Here is a 24143-nt window from a genome sequence, read left to right as displayed (position 1 = left end):
TTAAACAGTTTCCGCTTAGTTTTTTTGTATGTATCATGAGCATCTCAAGGTGGGACGCAATCATTGATTGAGAGATCCTGGAATATATTTTTTGCATTCATTCATTTACAAGACTAATTGTGTTTGTGGAAGGTTGATGAGGTTCATGCGATAGATTTCAGCCATAATCTGAAGGAATATGAAGACTTATGCTTGTAATTTTATGTGTTGTGAAGTGATGCATATGAACACAGACAACTTGGAGATTTGAATCTATTTGTAAGAGGATTGAAGAAAATGAAGTGAAAAGGCAGAGATTGGGTTGGGGCAGTGGAGCCTGTGAAAAGATAGAAGCAAACATTGCACTGTTTTTTAGATCATTACTTGATAGCAAGTGTGACAGTCTGGTATTCTAGAGTGAGGACTAGAAAACAAGATGATCAGTATGGAGTTGTTCACTAAAGAGCAAGGGATATCTATCATTAAGGATCCCATCACTTCAGACATGCCCTTTTTTTTGATAGCATCAGGAGGAGGTACAGGAGCCTGAAGAAACACATTGTGTTTTAAGAACAGCTTCCCTTTCACTATCAGATTTCTGAATGGGAAACAAACCAACTCATGAACACCACCTCACTTTTTTTTTGCAGCCTTTTGCTTATATTATGTATATATTTGTGTGCGAGTGCTTATGTGCGTATTGTGCGTACATCTTTTTGTGTGTTTCTATACATAGACTGGATTCAGGTTAATTGAGATGCATCTGGACTAGTGTACTTTGACCAATTAAGCAGGTGCTCCAATCAGCCCGAGTTTCATGGAAATAGTTAAAAAGCTATAAAAAAATGATAAACTACTGTATAAGAGTTGCAAATTATCTAAAATGAAATACAGAACAAATTTTAATACCGCCAATGCTATTACGGTGCGATAAAATTTTACATTACTTCCTTCAGAGGTATTACTGGAGGAATTTACTGATGTGAATGGGGTGTCCGAGTTGGTAGTGAAGGGGCTTGTCATGTCCATTCTGGGGAAGCTCACTCACCTTTGGAGACACTCGGCTCTCACCTTTGGCTTCAAGTAGCTATTCGCATGCGACAATGGATACCCCGGTGAAATAGGGGCATGCCTGTTCTTCTAGCATGTGAAGTCAGCTCCGATGGACTTGGTGGATAAAATCAACATGGCCAAGAATGTAGTATGGAAAGGCACAGAAGGAGTTATGGTTATCCATTGCAACCAAGGAAGACCCCAGTTTGAGATGACAACTTGTACCACTGGACCTGGACTTCCAAAGCTGGGCGAGTGGTAATGTCCACTTTAAAAACTCTCCCACACAGGTTTCACTGTCGTTGTTGGATACAGTGGACAACCAACATGCTGCCGTGTTCTTTTGACTATAAATGAGCAAATTTAGCGCAGATACCTAGTGCAGATAATGGATTGCCTTCACACAATGCTTTTGATGATTGCATCCACCAAATCTTCATTTTCATTGTAACATTCAATATGATTGTCAATACCTTCAAATTCTTTGTAGTTCCTAACTTGTTGAAATAATGAAATTGTTCCATTTTCACTCCTGGTCATTTCGGGGGTCTCCAATCCGGAATGCTTAAAACTGCAGTCAGCAAAACAATTCTGAATTGTCTTGCTGCTTATTTCTCAACATCAGTGACAAAAATCACTGACAAAAAAAAAATGATGCTATTAAGCAGCACAGTGACCCAAAATAAATAAAAGGAATCCTGGCTATTCTCAATTGTAAGCATTGTTCCAAATGGATTAATTACTGGGAGGGGGACAGGGGGAGGGAGAGAGAGAGAGAGAGAAAGATAGGTCTATATAGAGAGAAATACTGCTGTACAAAAGTCATTGGCACATATATAAAGCTGAGGTGCCTGAGACTCTTGCATGGAACTGTACTTGTCAATGTGGAGTGGAGAACGAGTTTGTAAATCCAGTGGGAGCAAAGGATGTTGTGAATGGTGAGGGTTGAGCACCTTGGGAGGTGCAACAGGTGACAGGAGTGACGGGGTGGGGAGTGGCGCAGGTGCAGACGCACCCAGCCCTGAGACACAGGTAAGGTCATTTGATTCCAGAGAATTGGTTTATTGTTCTTTATAGAATGTGTGTCTGGTGTTTCTTGCTCCCTCTAGTAAAGCTGATTCTGATAAGTTAGAAAGTTGTCAGGACAAAGTTGCGATACATACACATCTGGATAAAATCTGCTTTACTGAAAATGATTGAAACAATTGAATTGTGTTAACAGAACCAATCATTGATAATGGAGATAATGAATTAGATTATATCTGGAGTACTGATCAAATTTAATTCTCAAGGGTAACATTTTGAACTAGAAAATAATTAGAAGAAAGATTCCTTGTTCAAAGAATCTTAGCAATTCAAGCTAAAACAGACTGTGTTGATTTACTAAAGATCAGTACGAACTGGAAGAGATGTTATAGGGCAAAATAAAGTGAAATTTCATTTACCCACAAGTAACCTTGTTTGACCAGCTATATCTAGTAGTCAGCTATTTTTCTTGAGAGTCAAGAGCCCATTGAATGGATTGTTGTGACTTTGTGACTTGCATACTGAACATTGAAGCAATGAAGATAAAGTCAGACTGGTTCTCAATTTGGAAATTATATTAATTACATGATAAAATTGTGGTATAGCATGGGGGAAGGATATTTTGTCCATATCTCTGCCAGCCCATTAAAACAACTATCCATTTGGACCCGTTGTGCTGCCTGTTATTTGTTACTTTTCAGTTTTATTTCTTTTGTATGTGTTCTGTTCTCTTTTGTATATATTAATATGGAATCTGTTTTCTGTTTATTTCAGACTGACAATGCTAATAAAAATACTTCAGCTTTCGCTTAGGTTTTCCAGTTGGATTACTGTTCTTCTTGGCAAATTTAAGAATTATTCCTTCACAACTTTATTCATACTCTGCATAAAGTTGAATGTCTCTTAGTCTTCCCATAGTCTTAACTACTTAAAAAAGAACAATCTCTCCACAAAAATGAAGTTCTTTATGGTGAATAAATTTGGTAAATATCTTCTGCTCCCTCTGTAGGGTATGAATATACTTTAATCAGTGTCCAGATTGAACTCTAGACACCAAAAGAATAACAAAAATATAACTGCTTATTGTAAATTATTTGTCTTTCAAAAGCCACAGATCAATTTCATTTTTTAAATCAGTTTAGCTTGTTTTGCGGCTTCATAAAATTGGAAGATGTTAATCATTGTTCTTGCAACTTTAAAAAATTGTCTTTCATCTATTTTTTTCCCCCTTTTATTCCCAATTTTAACCCCCTAGCATTAAATTGTTTGCTGTAGTTTGGAAGTCTTCCTGCTGTTGCTGATTATGGTTACAAAATTTGTCATCTACTAACATGAACTTTTGCAGTGATTCTAATGTGATCACTTGTTTTGACCACTGAGTTTTACTGTTTTCACCATTCTGAAAACAGGAATTTACCACAATGCTCTGATTTTTGTCTCAGCCAATCATGCTTAAATTCTTAAATTCTACAGACTTAAAAATTGTTGATAAATTTACTTCACGAAATCCTAACGGGAAGTATAGACATTTCAACATGTGTAGTCAAAGATGCTGACAATGTCATTCCTCATGGTCTGCTATTTTGCAGTCATTTCCTTTGGTATTGAGGCAAATTAATTGAACTGATGTGAACATTAAAATATTTAAAACCTGATCTTATTGAAATAATCCCCGCAAATATTAGATCTTGTTAGAAATCAAAATGAGTTTTTCATGGTGTGCTGAGCTGGACTAAAAAAAGTATACAGTACAGTTCCCTCAAATAGATAAAGGTTTTTAAAAAATATATCATAACACTAATTCATATAGTGGTCAAATTTCTATGGCCTAGTTTTTCTTCAGTGCTTTATAAAACACTGTAGGCAACTTATCAACATTTTAGCTGATTTTGCTGAGGAGGCATAGTATGATTGGCTACTCAGTCGCCAGCCTATCATAGATGCCAGATGACCAACTAATTGCTGAAGTGTGCATGGCCACAACACAGTGGTTATTTACAAATGTTATTCTTTCCCCACTAATCACAAAATGCGGATCTTCACTGTCTTCAAATTTATTGATTCTAAAGAGCTTTGGTTTTGGTCATCAGATACTTTTTCTTTAATAAATGGATGTAATCTTGCGTTTTTCACCAAAGCAGCCATTAATTTTGGACCTGTTTGAATAATCTCAAACTTTCTACAATTTGAATTCCTTTAAGTTTTTTTTGGGGGGGATTTCTGTGTAGCAGGAGATGATGTACATGCAGGAATTTTGGGGTATTTTTGTATGATGTTTCGGATATCATGCAGTTTTGTCATTGTTCATATTCGAAGGCTTGAAGCTCTACTACGTAGATGTAACTATCGGTTTTACTTCAAGGTAATTTCCTGTTCTGGCATATTCATAAAGACCAGGCAAATGACTCTTTCTTGACTTGAGCATGGACATTTATATGGGAATAAGAGTCATACGACCTGGAAGCAATCCCTTGGGTCCAATCATCTATTCCAACCATGGCGCCATTAACCTCAAAGCAATATCCCTGCCAAACTGTAGTTCACATATCCCTTACCTTAATGGCATTGGTCAATGGCATTAAAGAGGTTGGGAGCCCCTACTCTAAACTTTTCCTCTCCATATACTTATGCAGATATCTTTAAAATGTTCATTCATAAACAAGAGAAAATCTTCAGATGCCGGAAATCCAAGCAACACATGCAAATTGCTGGACGAACTCAGAAGGCCAGGCAGCCTCTATGGAAAAGAGTACAGTTGACGTTTTGGGCTGAGACACTTCAGCAGGACTGGAGAAAAAAAAGTTGAGGAATAGATTTAAAAGGTGGGGGGAGGGGAGGGAAAACACAAGATGATAGGCGAAACTGGTGCGGGGGAGGTGGAGAGGTGGTTGTGCTGGGAAGTTGATTGGTGAAAGAGATGCAGGGCTGGAGAAGGCGGAATCTAATAGAAGAGGACAGATGGCCATAGAAGAAAAGGGGGAGGAGAACTAGAAGAAAGCGGTGGGCAGGCAAGGAGGTAAGGTAAGAGAGGAAAAAGTGGATGGTGAAAGGGGGGATTACCGGAAGTTTGAGAAATCGATGTTCATGCCATTAGGTTGGAGGCTACCCAGAAAGAATATAAGGTGGCGTTCCTTGAACCTGTGTGTGGCCTCATCGCAGCAGTAGAGGAGACAATGGATTGACATATCGGAATGGGAATAGGAAGTGGAATTAAAATGGGTGGCGACTAGGAGATTCTGCTTTTTCTGAAGGATGAAGTGTAGGTATGGGATCTCCCCCTTCTCTAACTTTGTAACTCTCACCAATCAACTTTTTACATCACCCCCACCCCCTGATTTCACATTTTGCCTTGTGTTCGTTCCTCCCCTCCCACCACCACCACCTTATTCTGACTCCTCAGCTTTTTTTCTCCAGTTCTAGTGAAGGGCCTTGGCCCAAAACGTTGACTACCATACTCTTTTCCATAGATGCTGTCTGGCCTGCTGCATTCCTCCAGCGTTTTGTGTGTGTTGTCTTGAGAATGTTATTATTTTGAAAAAGAAAGGAAATAAACTAACTTGTTTTGCAGCTATGTTCTGTAATCTGATATTTTCAGGGGAAAATACATTTTTAAATGAAAATTGACAAAAGACAAAACTTCCAAGTTTCTAGGGGATTACTGGCCTGATGTGCCTGCCTGGAAATGCCCGTACTAACACGTATACCATGCGTTGATGCAGAAGCTCTGTATTACCAGCCTTCAACATGCCACCATGTATGGTCTGAGTAGAAGATAAAAGTTGATAAAGCCCTTGTCTTGAAATTTCCTTTTGTCAGACAACAAAACTAAGGCCAAGGCTTAGCATATCCCAAAGCTCTTGTTGACTTTTAACAGTTTGTTTCTGATACGTGGTGAAAGTTATAACCGGAAGATAAAATAAATAATTAAATATTTGGAAGGAATGCCTGAAACAAAATATAACATTCAAGTCGTATAGAAAAAATTTAGATAAGTAATTTGTTTTCAAAAATGTTACTTTGAAATTCCCATTGAAATCAATGAAGTCTCAGATTCATTGCAGGATCTTATTTATAAGAATGGAAATGATTGGCAATTGATATGACTTAAGGCTGGGAAATCTTAGTAAAATTTCGACACACACAAACATAGACTTTTAGATCTTCTATGAACACATAGGTGCACTCTGACCATAAGCACTTCCATAATCTTTTTCTAGCTCTCCCTTAATACATTCCCACATGTCAATTCTTTCCTACCTTTTAACAGCTGATTCTTTTGAGTCTCCATATCGCTGCCCTTCTTCCCGCAGTTCCCTCCCTCCTTCCCATATCCTCACTTAGGCTTTTTTCTGTCATTTTCTTGCTCCCTGATTGTCTTCTCCATTTGGCTGCATACTTGAGTCTAGGAGTGAGGCCTTCCAAGCTATACTGCTGCACCCTGATTGCTGATTAGTGCTGCTCAAGTGCACGCAAAGTCCTTGCAGCTGTGCTACTCAGAGTTTGCGGCCCAGAACTGCTGAAATTCCCTGGAATATCTTGAGAATTGTTAGATTTTCATCCACATCTGCATTTTTAGCCCCCACTTTCCATCCGACCCCCTTGCTGCCCAATGTCAGTAGATCAGTGATTCTGTGGGTGTGTTGTTAGCTCTCGCTGCATGATCTGGATGAATGAGGGCAGTATATCATACAGTGGGACAAGAGATGAGTGGGAGCATCTCATCAGTCAGCATGCACAAAAGAACCATAGCTTTTTCTTTAACCAATGCACTGATATTTTGCGGTACTGTTTTTAAATGCATGGGACTTCTCTGTCCCATGCGATTCTCCTGAATTCTATGCATAGAGCACGATTTGGTAACTTTTTCATGTGATTTTCATGGATCTGTGCTGTTTAACTTCACTTTATACAAATGAGTTATTACAAAATGCTTTTGCCTTTTTTAAACATGTCAAATGAAAGCACCACTTGCTAATTCTTTTTGTGCTTGATATCTTAAATAATGCTTAGTTACATAACATACACTTCATAGTGACATGATTGAACTGAGTAGTTTTATCTTAGATCAATAATTGAGAAAATGATAAAATCAATAATTGACAGCTGACTTGAATTGCTAAAACACAGGTGATTTTTATTTAAGGAAGGAACCTTAAATAACATTAGCTCAGCCAAAGCCAAGCGATTTATATATGTTAAAAGGACCACAATTTTGAAATTTAGGACAAGTGTGTACTTTGCAAGTTGTTAAAGAGAAATGTTACTTCATGAGGATGCAGGTAAGATGGTAGAATGGACAGGTGTGTGTTGGCATGGCAAAACAAGTAATTCAAAGTATGGGATTCAAATAAATAATTATTTTTTCTAAAACCTGTAAATATCAGAACTTTACCTTAGATGCTGATCAATATGCACACTCAATACTGTCTGCTCTGCTCCTAGTTTCCAGATGACATTCTTTGCCTCCCCACCCCCCGGCTGATTCGGAGCTACATCGCACATTGGACATGGGGATCTGCACTTAAAAGATCCTAGCGTCTTTCTGTTGCTCACTGGCTCTCAAAACCTCCAAATAGTTTTAAATGTTTGTAATGCTTCTAATGGATGTGATAGAGGTGACGGAAATGCAGCAACATTTGAAATAAATTTACATAATCTATAAAAATTATTTGAATGTAAATAGTACTTAATAATTAGCAACAGTGAAGTATTTAAAACATTTATCTGTACTTTCTTCACAAGCAAATTAATAGAGAGTGTTCATACACCAGCAGCCCCCTCACCCTTCACCCCCCAAATAAAGCTGAGAATTGGGAGTGAGTAACCTGAGTGCCTCTCTTCACCAAGTCACTGCTTCATTGTTGACTCACTGGTCAGTCTAGCATTGGAAATGGCAGTGGCAAGTGATGTACTGGCAAGTGATCTTCATGTCATTGAATTTGAAGTGTGGAAGTCTGAGATATCATGAGATGTGATTGGCTGATAGCCAATAATTTCCTTTTGCTGAGTGGTATTGTTTCATGATCAAGAGTAAAACAACAAAAAAGGGAATTAGAAAAAATGCGCCTTGCTTGAAAAACACCACAAAGTACAAGTTTGCCAATTGCCAGTTTGAATCTGAACTTAATAATGGAGAAGACCCATGATTTCCCCTTTAAGTTTATGTAAATTATTTAGTTATACAGGAACATGAACAGCAAAATGCTGGAAATGTGAATTAAAAAGAGAAATAACTGAAAAACTGAATAGGTCATGTAGCATCCTTGGAAAGAGAAACAGTTAATGTTGCAGGTCTGGGACCCTTCATCAGAACTGACAAAGAGAGAAGTGGAGACACAAGAGGCTGCAGCTGCTGTAATCTGGAGCAAAAATTAAAATGCTGGTGTAACTCAGTGGGTCAAGCAGTGTCTGTGGAGGTAAAGGGCTGATTGATGTTCTGGGTCAAAATTTGATGTGGGATTTCGACTTGAAACATTGACCATCCCTTTGCCTCCGCACATGCTGAAACCCTCTAAGTTCCACCAGCAGTTTGTTGTTAGAGAAAAATGTAATAGTCTTGATAGCAGAGAGTGTGGAGAAGGGCAATGGGTAGAACAAAGGAAATTTTTCTGATAAAGTGGAAATAAGTGAATAAAATTATGTGGTATTGGTGGGGGGTAGGGGGAATAAACCTAATAATGTTATTGCTCAAGGGAAAATCTTGCTCGCATTTCTCTTAACAGTTTAGAGCGATATTTAACAGATCCCAAAAGAGAACAGTAGAGTAAAGCTCTAAAACATCGGGTTCAATGCTACAGTCAGAGAAAATCAGAGGGAAAGTCAGCAAACACAAAGGTTCATTAGGATTGATTCTTGGTTTGATTACTATTAAATCATGTATGCTTAATTGCTCTTGAATCAAACATGTATGTCATTAGTGCAATATGTAAGAATTGAATAATGCATTCATATACACAATACACTAACAGCTCAGAGGATTTTGAATTAGGAACTGAATAGCTTTTGTGCAGAATAAATCATGAGTGACTTGTTCTGGTAACATGCACATTTATGTAACTTGTGCTTTTGAACTTCCTATGGATGGTTTATCGATTACTGTATTTAATTTATAAATACAGTATATTCAGTTTAATTGGGACACATCGGGACCAGTACATTAAATGGCTGTCTCAATTAGCCAAAGTTTCATGGAAATTAGTTGAAGGGGTATATTAAAAAAATGCTAACTTGTGTTTAAGTAATAAATTATGTATTTAAATGAAATACAGAATAAATTGCATCACTACCAAAACTATTTCAATACTAGAAAATTGTGTTAGTTCTGAGTAGTTATGGACAGAGGAGTTCATTCAGTGTATACTAATGTGTTCTTTTGATTGACTGTAAATGAGCAAAATCAGTGCAGACACTTACTGCAGATAGTGGACTGCTTTCACACAGTGGTTTTGACGACAGCATCTTCCAAATCTTCAATTAAGTGGCATAATGTCCCAAATAAATGAGGAGAATCAACAGCTATTTTCTCAGGCTATGTTCAGGCTACACCGGATAAATCCGTAACTGAAGCTTTTTCTCTTTGTTTTTACCCTTCGTCCATGGCATTTTCGTCCCCGGAAACTGGAGATTTTCAGAAACACTCTCCAGGGTGTGTAATTTTGAAAACGCCACTTGGCTGGAGCAGTGTGGACGGGGTAACTGGAGAAATCGAAAAATGCTGTCATGACTTGCCGGATCAGATTGTGACAGCAGCACGCCATTTCATTGTTTTCTTGAACGCAACCTAACAGTTTCAGAACAGATGGCAACGAGACTGAAGCCAGAAGAGTCAGAAATGTACTCACCAAATACTTTGACCCATAACTTACTGAATAAATAAGTATGCTCACTTTGCTCTGTTTTCTGCCCTTGCTCATATGAAGGTGGTTTACCTATTTATTACCTATTTACTCTGACAATAGATGTGTAACAGCCTAATGTAACATTATATGGAAATACAAGATATACTGATGCAGACGTGTTTTATGCATTTAAAAGGGACTTTATTAATGCAATAGAGTTTGTCAGTTTTTCAATGTTCGTCGTCAACTGGCTCATACTGTCCGTGAACTCCGTCGGTTGCCTGCATACGTTCCAGTATTTGATTTTTTTACTTTTAAGTCCTCCTGCGCGAGAGCCAACAGCTGTCTGTCTTTTAAGTTGTTCTAGTCTGTAACTGAACAAACGTGCACCATTTTTCATGACAAGATTCAACACCAAACATGTCGCTTGTTTTCGGTAGATGTGTCCTGTGCATGCACAGTAGGAGGAGATTCGCCAAAATCTCAGTTTCAATGTGGACAGAGATATTTTTTAAAACGCATAGTATGGACGCCTATCGTTTTTACGCGAAACCAGCGTTCTCAAAATTATCTGGACTAGTGTGGACGTTGCCTCAATCTGTTTTTGTTCTTTAGATTTGTCCCTAATCAGCGGCTTTCCTGATCAATTGATGGTCCAATTAACCAGAATCTATTGTATTTGCTAAACCGCTGATCCAATTGAGTTAGAAGAGAGGTTGACTGATAGGAAATGACATTACTGATTTTAGGTGAACTGCTGCCCTTATGGAAGGTGTTGCTGATGAAAGACTGGAGAAATGGATTCTATGTGAATCTCAGATGCTATTCTTTATTACCCATCAGTTAGTGTCCTTGTATATGCTATTGTCTTTTTCTTCCATCATCTTTGAATTGCTGACTTGGTTCCTGGGACAGCTTTGAGAAGTGTGTTTTGTTTGTAGTGGATCTATTTTTATATTTACATTCTGCCTGAAAAACTGTAGAGAAAGCATTTAACATGGACAAATAGTCCAGATTTGCATTTCCTGTTTGGCTCTGTTCTTGGACAAGCTGGAAGTTTATAATGAATTTCATGAAGTTCAATATGGCAAATTAGGAAAGTAATGATTTTATTTGTTCAGTTGCATTTTGAGCCGTTTTAAAATAATGGGTCATTGTTTATTTTAAAATTAATTTCATGCTCCATGCCATTTCTAATAAGCATGATTGGACGTTTAGCCACAGAAGTACAATACTGTGCAAAATTCTTAGGGACATAGATATGCCTAGGACGTTTGCACAGTACTGTAGTAATTTTATGTATTGCACTCTACTGCTGCTACAAAAAAAAACAATTTTCATGGAACACACACAAACTGCTGGGGGATTTTAACAGTAGAGGAAGCCATGGATAGACATATCGGAATGGGACGTGGAATTAAAATGTGTGGCCACTGGGAGATCCTGGGGGTCCTGCACGCATGCTGAGCTCGTTGACTTCATTAACTTTGCCTCCAACTTTCACCCTGCCCTCAAGTTTACCTGGTCCATTTCCAACACCTCCATCCTCTTTCTTGATCTTTCTGTCTCCATCTCTGGAGGCGGCTTATCTACTGATATCTACAATAAACCTGCAGACTCTCACAGCTACCTGGACTACTACTCTTCCCACCCTGTCTCTTGCAAAAGTGCTATCCCCTTCTCACAATTCCTCCGTTTCCGACGCATCTGCTCTCAGGATGAGGCTTTTCATTCCAGGATGAAGGAAATGTCTTCCTTTTTTAAAAAAAGGGGCTTCCCTTCTTCCACCATCAACTCTGCTCTCAAACGCATCTCTCCCATTTCCCGCACATCTGCCCTCACCCCATCCACCCGCCACCCCACTCGGGATAGGGTTTCCTTTGTCCTCACCTACCACCCCACCAGCCTCCAGATCCAGTGTATAATTCTCCATAACTTCCACCACCTCCAATGGGATCCCACTACCAAGCACATCTTTCCCTCCCCCCCCCCTTCTGCTTTTCGCAGGGATCACTCCCTACTCGACTCCCTTGTCCATTTGTGCCCCCATCCCTTCCCACCAATCTCCCTCCTGGCACTTATCCTTGTAAGCAGAACAAGTGCTACACCTGCCCTTAAACTTCCTCCTTCACCACCGTTCAAGGTCCCAGACAGTCCTTCCAGGTGAGGCGACACTTCACCCGTGAGTCGGCTGGTGTGGTATACTGCATCCGGTGCTCCCAGTGTGGCCTTTTATATATTTGTGAGACCCGACGCAGACTGGGAGACCGTTTCACTGAACACCTATGCTCTGTCTGCCAGAGAAAGCAGGATCTCCCAGTGGCCACATGTTTTAATTCCACGTCCCATTTCCATTCTGATATGTCTATCCATGGCCTCCTCTACTGTCATGAGTAAGCCACACTCAGGTTGGAGGAGGAACACCTTTTATACCGGCTGGGTAGCCTCCAACCTGATGGCATGAACATTGACTTCTCTAACTTCTGTTAATGCCCCTCTCCCCTTCTTACCCCATCCCTGATATGTTTAGTTTTTTTTCTCTCGCTCTCTGCCCACCACTCTGCCTGTTCTCCATCTCCCCCTGGTGCTCCCCTCCCCCTTTCTTTCTCCCTAGGCCTCCCATCCCATGATCCTTTCCCTTCTCCAGCTCTGTATCCCTTTTGCCAATCACCTTTCTGGCTCTCAGCTTCACCCTACCTCCTCCGGTCTTCTCCTATCATTTCGCATTTCCCCCTCCTACTTTCAAATCTCTTACTATCTTTCCTTTCAGTTAGTCCTGACGAAGGGTCTTGGCCCAAAATGTCGACAGTGTTTCTCCCTATAGATGCTGCCTGGCTTGCTGTGTTCCACCAACATTTTGTGTGTGTTGCTTGAATTTCCAGCATCTGCAGATTTCCTCGTGTTTGCAAATTTCATGGAATATGTGAGTGATAAACCTGATTCTGATATTGGTCTCTATTGTGGACTGAGAGTGGGATGGGGCCAGGGAGAGGGGAATCGTAGTTGAGAAAAGGGGAAGGGAGAGGATAAGGAGCAGGAAGCACCAGCGAGACATTCTGCAATGATCAATAAACTGATTGTTTGGAATCAAATGACCTTGCCTGGTGTCTCAGGGCTGGGTGTGTCTTTACCTGCACCACCTCCCTGCCTGCCCCTAGCACTCTGCCAGCTTTCCCACATCCCTCCTGCCGTGCTGCACCTTTGTCATTGCCAATATCCTTTGCTCCTGCAGATTTACAAACTTATTTTTTGCTTCACATTGACATATATGGTACTGTACAAAAGTCTTGGGCACCCTAGCCTTATAAATGTGCCTGACTTTTCCACGGTACTGTAGCTTGTCAGTATTATTTCTCCATCACTTTAAGATCTGGTCATGAATCCTAACTCTTTTTTAAAAAAAAATCATTCATTTGTTTTGCAATGCCTTGTGTTAAATTCCTCAGCATACACATCACCAAGAATTTCATGTGGTCTGTACATACCAGCTGTGTGGTGAAAAAAGCACAACAGCGCCTCTTTCACCTGAGGCGGTTAAAAAAAGTTTGGTATGGGCCCCCAAATCTTAAGAACTTTCTACAGGGGAACTTTTGAGAGCATCCTGAATGGCTTCATCACTGCTTGGAATAGGAATTGTACTTCCCTCAATTGCAGGAGTCTGTGGAGAAGTGGTGTGGACAGCCCAGTGCATCTGTAGATGTGAACTTCCCTCTATTCAGGACATTTACAGAGATAGGTGCATAAAAAGGCCCTGAAAGATCATTGGGGATTTGATTCACCCCAACTACAAACTGTTCCAGCTGCTACCATCCGGGAAACAGTACCACAGCATAAAAGCCAGGACCAACAAGCTCAGGACAGCTTCTTCCACTGGGCCTTCAGACTGATTAATTCATGTTGATACAGTTGTATTTCGATGTCGTACTGTCTTGTTGTACATACTATTTATGATAAATTACTATAAATTGTACATTGCACTTCTAAAGGGAGGTGTAACATAAAGATTTTTACTCCTCATGTATTTGAAGGATGTAAGTAATAGTCAATTCAGTTAAATTCAATTCATGTAACTTTGTATACCTAGTAAGGTTTGACCCAGGGAATGTCAGGATTTGCATTTTAGTTTATCCTTGACTTTACACACAAGGGGACAAAATGGTATCAAAATGATGAAAATACAGAATAGCTCAGGATATTTTATACATTTTCAAGAGATGTTAATAAACTATTGGTTATAATGTGTTGTCAAACTGCTACAGATCATCTTGAGGATATGTTGCCATGCAGTGTATGGTGCGTCCGATGAAGTCCACATGATCCACAGCAGTGTCTTGTCTGGGCTGCTCTGACATAGTACATTCCGTGACAAATTGTTTCATGTCATGGAGTGCACAATGTTACCATAAGAAAAAGAAGTAGCTTTTTTTTAGCTTAACTTCATAAGATTTGAATAGAATACTGTTTAGATTATTGGCTACAGCTAAGAGATGGACAATATTCTCATTTAAATACTGAACCAATTAAGGTGACTGGATGCAATTGTTAAATGAGTATGAATAACTAAAGATTTTGCATTCAGTTAATTAAGTAAACTCTGGAATTGAAAAGCTGGTATCTCTTTAAATTTTCCATAAAGCTACTTCATCTGGTTCACTGCTTTTTCCTTTCATTATGAGATCAGAGAGCCTCAGCCTGGTGTAGTAAGTTGATATAGATTCACAGCAGTGTCATTGTTGGTTAACTGCCCTCTTTAATGGCTTATCAGATCAGTCAGCAGGAGGGCAATGAAGAAGGGAAGTAAATGCTGTCCTTTTGTAGATGAATTAAAAAATACTATTAATTTTTATGTTGGATGTTTGGATGCTGGAAATCCAAAGCAACACACAAAATGCTGGAGGAACTCTGCAGGTTAGATAGCATCTGTGGAAATTTATGAACAGTGGACATTATGGGCTAAGGCCCTTCTTCAGGACTGGAGAGGAAGTGAGAAGACACTAGAATAAATATTTGGGGGGAAGGGAAGGAGCACAGCTAGAAGGTGATAGGTGAAGCCAGGTGGGTGGGTAAGGTAAAGGGCTGAAGTGGAAGGAATCCGATAGGAGAGGAGAGTGGACCATAGGACAAAGGGAAGGAGGAGGCAACCCAGGGGACCTAATAGACAAGTGAGAAGAGGAAGAGGCCAGAGTGGGGAATAGAAGCAGAGGGAAGGGGTAGGGAATTTCTTTCTGTCACCATAAGGAGAAATCAATGTTCATGCTGTCAGGTTGGAGGCTAACCAGATGGAATATGAGATGTTGCCAATTTTGTCCTCTTCTACTTCGAAGAGACCCGTCATAAATTGGAGGTCCACTTTGTTGAGCACCTCCACTTCATCCACCAAAAGCAGAATTTCCCACTGGCCAACCATTTTCATTCCTATTCCCATTCCGACATGGTGGTCTGTGGGTGCCTCTTGTGCCATGATGAGGTCACTCACAGGGTGGAGGGGTAACACCTCTTATTCCGTCTGTGTAGCCTCCAACCTGATGGCACGAACATCGAGTTCACTTACTGGTTTTAAAAAAGGTACCCCCCTTTCCTCTTTTTCTTTTCCCCACTCTGGTCTCGTACCTCTTCTCACCTACCTATCACTTATCCTTGATGCCCCTTCTTCTTCCCTTTCTCCCATGGTCCTCTCTCCTGTTGTATCAGATTTCTCCCACCTTTTCTTTAACCACCCACCTGACTTCACCTATTGCCTTCAAGCTAACCTCTTCCTTCTTCTTTCGCCCCCCCCCCACCCCCACCCCCAACCTTCTGGCATCTTCCGCCTACTTTTCAAGTTCTGAAGAAGGGCCTCAGCCTAGTGTGTGTGTGTGTGTGTGTCTCTGTGATTACTCCATATTGAGGGGTCAGCAGCAGAAAGGATGAGCTGCTTCAACTTTCTGGGTGTCCACTGGGCCCAATACATTGATGCATTCAGGAAGAAGGCATACCAGTGATTCTACTTCATTCAGAATTTGAGGACATTTAGGTGTCACCAAAGACTGTTGGAAATTTATATAGATGTACAGTGAAGAACACTCTTTCTGGTAGCATCACAGCATGGTTTGGTGACTCCAATCCACAGGATTGCAGACTTGGCTAGCTCCATAACAGGCACAGCTCTCCCCGCCATTGAGGACATCTTAAACAGGCCATGCATCAAAAAAGTGGCATCCAAAATTAACAACCCTTACCATCCTGGACATGCCGTCTACGTTACTACCAAGGGAGGAGGTACAGGAGCTTGAAGAGACACTCCCTGCGATTTAAAAAAAAAAGTTTCTTCAGCTATGTCATCAGACTTCTGAACAGTCCATGCATACTATCCTTTTATTTGTGTTCTGAACTATTATTTATTTTTGGAACTTACAGTAATTTTTGTTTTGTACTGTATTGCTGCTGGAAAGCAACAGATTTCATGCCATACGTGCATGGTGATAAACCAGATTCTGATTCTGAACTCTGTTGTTTCCCTTCTGAACTTCAGCAGTTTCAGAATTTGAATACATTTGTGCATAAACATGTGAGCTCTGAACTTTCTGATAGCTGTTTGCAAAAACAGCTTTGTCTTTGCTATACTTCTGATAATAGCGATACCTCAAATTGCATTATGTATCCACTACTTAAATAATTTATGCCAGGTTTAACTGAGCAAAAGAATACATTAGTCAGATAGCCACCAGTAGATGTGAAGGGTTATCTTAGTTTTGGGTAACTCAAAAAAGCAAGTTTAGTAGAGTTGAAAGCATTTAAGGTGTATTTTGTTTTAAGGAGTCACTTATTTTGAATTGTTTCTGAATGTTTTGAAACTTTGCCTTTTTCAGAAACATTGTTTTTGACAATTATCTTCATCGGAATCAGGTTTAGTATCACTGGCGTGTGTCCTGAAATTTGTTAACTTGGCAGCAGCAGTTCAATACAATACATATTATAAAAGTAGAAAAAAGAGTAAATAAATAATGTGTCAATTACAGTATATGTATATTGAATAGATTAAAAATTTGCAAAGACAGATATATATTTAAAAAGTTGTGTAGTGTTCACAGGTTTAATGTCCATTTAGGAATCGTGTAGCAGAGGGGAAGAAGCTGTCCCTCCATCACTGAGTGCATCTTCAGGCTTCTGTACCTCCTCCTACCTGATGGTAACAGTGAGAAAGGGGCATGCCCTGGGTGCTGGGGGCCCTTGATAACGGACACTGCCTTTCTGAGACACTGCTCCTTGAAGATGACCTGGGTACTTTGTAGGCTAATACGCAAGATGGAGCAGATTCAATTTACAACTCTTTACAGCTTCTTTTGGTCCTGCGCAGTAGCCGCACCCCCCAGTGCCAGATAGCGATGCATAGGAGGGCCTGTCAGGATTTCTTTTACCATTTTAGTCTGCAAGGTTTATGAGTAAAAGCATTTGAAAGGCTTTATGGTGTTAATTTTCACTGCTGAGATGAGAGGAGCGTTGTTCAAGTAGCAAGGTGAGCCACTCTTAAAATCTACAGCTGAGGGCTAGGTGGTCAGTTTACTATTGTCTCTAAATATGGGGCACCATATGGGGCAAATGGTGGCAGTTTTTGTTATCTGCAAAGCGGAGGAGATACCAATGTGCAGTTTGGAGCTCCATAAACTGGAAATGGTGTTGGAACAAATAAAATAATAACCACCTTTTCAGGTTTTGTTTTGTTTGGAAGGGTGTTTTTTTTTCAGAATTAGGTTTTAATCACTGTCTTATGACATGAAATTTGTTTTGTGGCACCAGTACAATGCAAAGACAGTTACTGTAAATCACAAAATACATAACCTGTATTTTACATAATCACATCATACCCTGATAATAGCATGTCACGGATGGTGAGGTTCCCCAAATATGTGGAAGGAAATGTGTCTGTTTTTAATGAAGGTGATGATTGAGAGCTTCTCTCTAAGCAACTGAGTGCTGAAAGGCAAGATCAGCTTTCATCTTATCTTTTTTTAATTTAACTATGCACTACTTGTATCAATTGGTGTAACGTGTAGAAATGGTTATATGTGCAAATATTTAAATTCCTTTGTGGTGAATTCTAGTTGTTCCTAAACTACTATTGCCAGTATCTCAGATGGGTGCTACATCAGAGAAAAAGATATTCAGATGTAAATAACTTGTAAATGACTATTATCCAAATTATCATTCAGTATTACATTATTTGTTTCTGCAGCAATCTGGACTTGTTACCCATTGCAGAGGGTTCCAGTTTATTTCCAGTGGGGGTGGAGGTGTGGTAAAATGAATATTGACAAGAAAGATGTTGACTGAAAATGGTCACCTGGCTTCATACAATTGCTTGTGCTGCTGGTTAAGTTGTTCGTGATGATTATGGAAAATTGTTATTGAATTTTCATTGTATTTTTTTCAGAACTTCGATTCTCCACCTTAGTTATCTTTCTGTTTCTCTTTAATGCAGGTTATCACTGGAAACGCCAGGATTATACTGACAGAGCAAGGAAAAGCATGTTTTTTGGTTTGGCTGTAGAGGATGAAAAGATGTGTCTTACTACAATCAGCTCTGAACTATAAAAAGTGAAAGCTAATTGGACAATTGACTTTCAATTAACAAAGTATTTGAAAGAGGGAGAAACATTTAAAAATTTTGTTTTGTTTAGTATTTCTGGATGTACTGTGTAGAGGTTAGATTTAGAATTATTGTTGTGTTGATTTTCAACTTTTAGCATAAAAACTTTTTGAACCACAGTTTCTAAGAGTCACCTGTAAAAATGATGGAAATGAGATGATTCAAACAGATGGTCAGACTAAATTTGTAAATGTGAACATTTATTGCATTCACAAAATCCAATATATAGACACACCGCTTTTTTAGTTCTAATTATGTGGTAATCAAGTCTTAAGCAGACAGTAAATTTGTCCTTTTTTGTAATGTAATTTGTTTTCCCTCTCTGTGTCATTTCATTGAAAATATTAATGAGGTGAGCAAAGTTCTTCCTCCTCTCAGTTTAAAAAAAATTAGCTGGGTAAACTCTAGGTTTATTTCTAACACTTGGAAAAAGCGGAAAATAAAATGAACAGCTGAGGGTTGGATTGAGGTGCAAGCGAGCACAGAGTGCTGCTTCTGGTCCTGAGTGGCCAAATCACTCTTGCCAGCATTTATCAATCTGTCTTGGTGAGCAGAAGAAAAGTCGGTGCCGGATAATCAAAGCTGAGGGCCCAAAGAGCTCTGCTTGGAGGTAAGGTGTTGCTTCATGATCTTGGATTAATTTAGATATAACTTCAGAGAGTTAAGTGAATTCACTTTGCAGTTTTCAAATAGTGTACTTGTTTTCTAATCTGTAAATTTCTGAATTTTTTTGAATAATATACCTAATGAAGTTCCTGTCTCCAGAAGAATATCTTTGCTCATGTGCTGTTTGAGAAGTTTGAAATACTGCTTATTATTTCTGCATCAAACCTGCTTGCTTTCACTTAGTTTGGATTTAAGCTTTTAAAATTGTTGAATGAGGGAGTGTGGTTGAAAGGTGGTTAGTTTCTTGCAGTTCTTCATATTTCAGTGCAGTAGCTTTCTCCAGTAATTTTTAGGAACAGAAGATCTTAATGATAGGGACAGGTACTTCATTTGAATCACTTGGAACAATGATCTCACCAGAAAATTATTTTCCAACAGTCTAAGATCGTGAATCCCAAGATCCCAAGAAAAAATCTTGCCCCTTTCTCCACCCCTGCTTCCTGAATATCAATGTAAAATTGTGGGAATTGAAGTAGGAGAGTTGTGGTGAAAGATAGAAATGTTTGTTTCTTCATGACCTAAACCGTTTTCATGGCTTGTATTGGGTTTGGCAATTGCACAAAAACAGGGGAATCTAGAACTAGGGAGGCACAGGTTTAAGGTGAGGGGGAGAAATTTAAGCAATCTGATAAATAAATGGGAAATATCTGCAATGAACTGCTGGGGAAGTTGTGAATCCCAATACAGTTACATTGTTTAAAAGGCACTTAGACAGGTGTTTAGATAAGAAAAATGTTGAGGAATACTTGTAATGCAGGCAAATGGCAAAAGTGTGGATAGACAGTGGTCAGTATGGACAGGGAAGCTCCCTTTTCTGTCCTGAAAAATGCTGGAGGAACTCAGCAGGTTAGGTAGAATTGATGGAAATGAATAAACAGTCGACGTTCCAGGTCAAGACCCTCATCATCAGGACTGGAAAAGAAGGGGGGGGGGAATTTGCCAGAATAAAAATTTCTGTGATTGTGCTATAAAGAATTTCAAGTATATCTTGTTAGATCCTCTAAAACGCAAACTTTCCTTACATACAGCTGAAGCACTTACAATATGGAATGCTTAATAATGAATGTCATGAGATAGCTACAGGCAAGTCAGTTATTTTCCAATATCTTCGATGCTTTTGGACTTTATTTTCTGTTTAGAGCAGAGTATGCAGGTGAAGTGTTGATGGTTGTTGCTGAGGCAGATTCAAGTTGTACATGAAGGGTAACAAATGAAAGGCTCTCTTTATCGTAGACTATTGCAAAGTTGCTTTTGTGTTATTCTCTGCTATGTCTTTTGAATGTTTTTAGCCAAAGACTTGAGACGATGGTTTAGAAGCTATGAATTACCTTTATAGAGCAAGAAATATTTTTTGATAATTTTTTAATGTCAAAATGGATTAATCAATGTACTTGTTAGTTGGAGAATTTAGTGGTTTTTTTCATTTTTTTTTCTTACTGTTTTTCATTTATGCAGGATCCTGGCCATGAGGTTTGATACCTCACTTCGTTGACTGGAAAACACTGGACCTAAATGGCGCAGCATGACTTTGTACCTGCTTGGCTTAATTTTTCAACATCTCAGTCTTCAGCTAAGGTTTGGTTCAAAATTTTGAGATAGTAATTTGTTTAGTTTTAAGTGTATGTTCAGTCAAAGATTGTTTGATTGTATTGATAAATCTTAATAGTATATTTTCAGTTGAAGCCACAGAACAAATAGTTACAGTATTTGAATGCTGCAAGGATTGTCCTTGTTCTCAGTTGCAACTACATTTCCAAACTGCAGTTTAATCTGCCACCACTGCTGTCTTCCGCAATGCATTCCGGGCCCAGTTTTGTTTTTTTAAATCCTTGTCATGTTGGTGGGGTGAAAAATCCTTGCCAGAATTGTTGTAACTAATGTTTAAAAATACTGGGAAAAGATACTTGTGAATTAAACATAATGAAGATGGACTGTTGCCTCAATTAAATCTGTTGGTGTTTACCTGTCATGCAATTAATCATCCGTATTTCTTCCAAATCACAGATTTATCATTCCCTCTGTCTACCTGTCCTCCAATTCAATCTTCGGTGTTGACACTGCTACTGCTGTGATCTTAACTCTAGAAGTTTTTTTTTCCCTGATTCATTAATTGGATAAATGAAATTTGGTAGCTCAGCATTTATTGTCCGTCCTTCAGGGCCCCATATCCAGGTTGTTTCCTCAGCAGAGAGAATGCACATAACTCTATTTGAAGTTTGTGTTCTGACTAAGCCAGATAACAGATTACCATAAGACCACAAGATGTAGGAGCAGAATTGGGTCATTTGGCCCAACAAGTCTGCTCCGCCATTTCATGGCTGATCCATTTTTCTTCTATGCCCAGTCTCCTGTCTTCTTCCCATATCCTGTCATGCCATGACCAATCAAGAATCTATCAGCCTCTGCCTTAAATATCATAAAGATTTGGCCTTTACAGATTCACCACTCTTTGGCTCACAAAATTCCTCCTCATCTCTGTTCTAAAAGGACATCCCTCTATTCTGAGGCTATGTCTTCTGGTCTTAGACTCTCCCATTCTCTCAACATCCACGCTAACAGGGCCTTTCACCATTTGATAGGTTTCAATTCTGAATTCTTCTCAATTTAAGCGAATCTAGGCCCAGAGCCATCAAACACTCTTCATTTGGCAAGCCATTCAATCTTGGAATAATTTTCGTGAACCTCCTTTGAACCCTCTCCAGTTTCAGCTCACCCTTCCTAAGTTAAGGGGCCCAAACCTGCTCAGAGTACTCAAGTGAGGCATCAGCAATGTTTTACAAGGTGTCAACATTACATCCTTGCTTTTATATTCTAGTCCTCATGAAATAAATGCTAACATTGCATTTGCCTTCCTTGCTATGGACTCAACCTGCAAATTAACCTTCAGGGAATCCTACATAAGGACTCCCAAATCCCTTTGCACCTCAGTTTTTTTGTATTTTCTCTCCATTTAGAAAACAGTCAACCCTTTCATTTCTTTTACCAAAGTGCATGACCATACACTTCCTGCACTGAATTCCATCTGCCATTTCTTTGCCTATTTTTCTAATCTTTCTCATCCTTCTGTAGCCTCTCTGCTTCCTCAAAACTACCTGCCCCTCCATCTATCTTCATACTGTCTGCAAACTTTGTAACAAAGCCATCAATTTCATCATCCAAATCATTGAAATATAATTTAAAAAGAATTGGGCCCAACTTAGACCCCTGTGGAACACCACTCGTCACTGGCTGCCAGAATGAGGGGTCACAGTTTAAGAATAAAGGGGAAGCCTTTTAGGACAGAGATGAGGAAAAACTTCTTCACACAGTGAGTGGTGAATCTGTGGAATTCTCCGCCACAGGAAACAGTTGAGGCCGGTTCATTGGCTATATTTAAGAGGAAGTTAGATATGGCCCTTGTGGCTAAAGGGATCAGGGGGTATGGAGAGAAAGCAGATACAGGGTTCTGAGTTGGATGATCAGCCATGATCGTACTGAATGGCGGTGCAGGTTCGAAGGGCCGAATGGCCTACTCCTGCACCTATTTTCTATGTTTCTAAATGACTGTCCCTTGAAGCTATGTCCCCTCATCTGAGACTCTCCCATGTGAAAACATTTTGACAACTATTTTATCCTCATCCTTGTTAACATAGAACACAAAATAGTACAAAACGGGCCCTTCAGCCCACAATGTTATGCCGACTCTTAAACCCTGCCTCCCATATAACCCCCCACCTTAAATTCCTCCATATACCTGTCTAGTAGTCTCTTAAACTTCACTAGTGTATCTGTCGCCACCACTGGCTCAGGCAGTGCATTCCACGCACCAACCACTCTCTGAGTAAAAATCCTTCCTCTAATATCCCCCTTGAACTTCCCACCCCTTACCGTAAAGCCATGTCCTCTTGTATTGAGCAGAGGTGCCCTGGGGACGAGGCACTGGCTGTCCACTCTATCCATTCTATGTGGCTATGTTAATAAAGCAAGAAATCACCGCAATAAAGCGAAATGATATTGGCTCAAAGGATCAGGATAACGAAACAATTTGGGTAGAAATAAGAAATAGTAAAGAGAAAAAAGCAGTGGTGGGAGTAGTCTATGGGCCTCCAAACAGCTGTAACTCAGTTGGTCGGAGCATAAATCAGGAAATAGTTGGGGCTTGTAATAAGGGAACAGCTATAATTATGGGGGATTTTAACTTTCGTATTGACTGGACTAATCAAGTCGGACACGGCAGCCTTGAAGAAGAGTTTATTGAGTGCATTCGGGATGGGTTCCTTGAACAATATGTTACTGAGCTGACAAGGGGGCAAGCAGTCTTAGATCTGGTCCTGTGTAATGAGACAGGACTAATAAAAAATGTCCTAGTAAAGGATCCCCTTGGAATGAGTGACCATAACATGGTCGAATTCCATATTCAATTAGAGAATGAGAGGGCTGGATCTCAAACAAGTGTACTGAGCTTAAATAAAGGACACTATGATGGTATGAGAGTGGAATTGCTTAAGATGGATTGGGAAAATAGATTAAAGGGTAGATCGGTACTTGATCAGTGGTGTATATTTAAGGAGTTATTTTACAACTATCAAGAAGAATATATTCCACTGAAGAAAAAAGGGTGTAAAAGAAAAATAGTTATCTGTGGCTAAGTAAAGAAATAAAGCAAAGTATACGACTAAAAAGAAAGTTATATAAGGTAGCTAAATCTAGTGGGAAGATTGAAGATCGAGAAGCTTTTAAAGATCAGCAGCAAATAACAAAAAGATTGATTAAGAAGGGGAAGATAAATTATGGAAGTAAATTGGCGAAAAATGTAAAAGCAGATAGTAAGAGTTTTTATAGTTACATAAAAAGAAAAAGGGTGGCTAAAGTAAATGTTGGTCCCCTAGAAAATGAGACCGGGAAATTAATGGTAGGGGACATGGAGATGGTGGAAACGCTGAACAAATATTTAGTATCAGTCTTTACAGTAGAGG

At 39.5% G+C, this 24143-nt stretch overlaps 1 protein-coding gene across 4 annotated transcripts in view; it reads left to right on the top strand.

The window, feature by feature from the left end:
• gpbp1l1 (GC-rich promoter binding protein 1-like 1) overlaps window positions 1-24143 on the top strand; it is a 72714-nt gene that overhangs the window by 9865 nt on the left and 38706 nt on the right. For all 4 annotated transcript variants that reach the window (XM_059984189.1, XM_059984186.1, XM_059984187.1 and 1 more), the window contains exons 2-3: window positions 18355-19132; window positions 20644-20763. In XM_059984189.1, coding sequence (XP_059840172.1) covers window positions 20701-20763 — 63 coding nt within the window. In that variant the 5' untranslated portion in view covers window positions 18355-19132; window positions 20644-20700. The remainder of the gene's footprint in view (window positions 1-18354; window positions 19133-20643; window positions 20764-24143) is intronic.

The sequence above is a fragment of the Hypanus sabinus genome, chromosome 11 (assembly GCF_030144855.1).
Source record: "Hypanus sabinus isolate sHypSab1 chromosome 11, sHypSab1.hap1, whole genome shotgun sequence".
Taxonomy (NCBI): Eukaryota; Metazoa; Chordata; class Chondrichthyes; order Myliobatiformes; family Dasyatidae; genus Hypanus; species Hypanus sabinus.
This window is presented reverse-complemented; position numbering and strand designations above follow the sequence as displayed.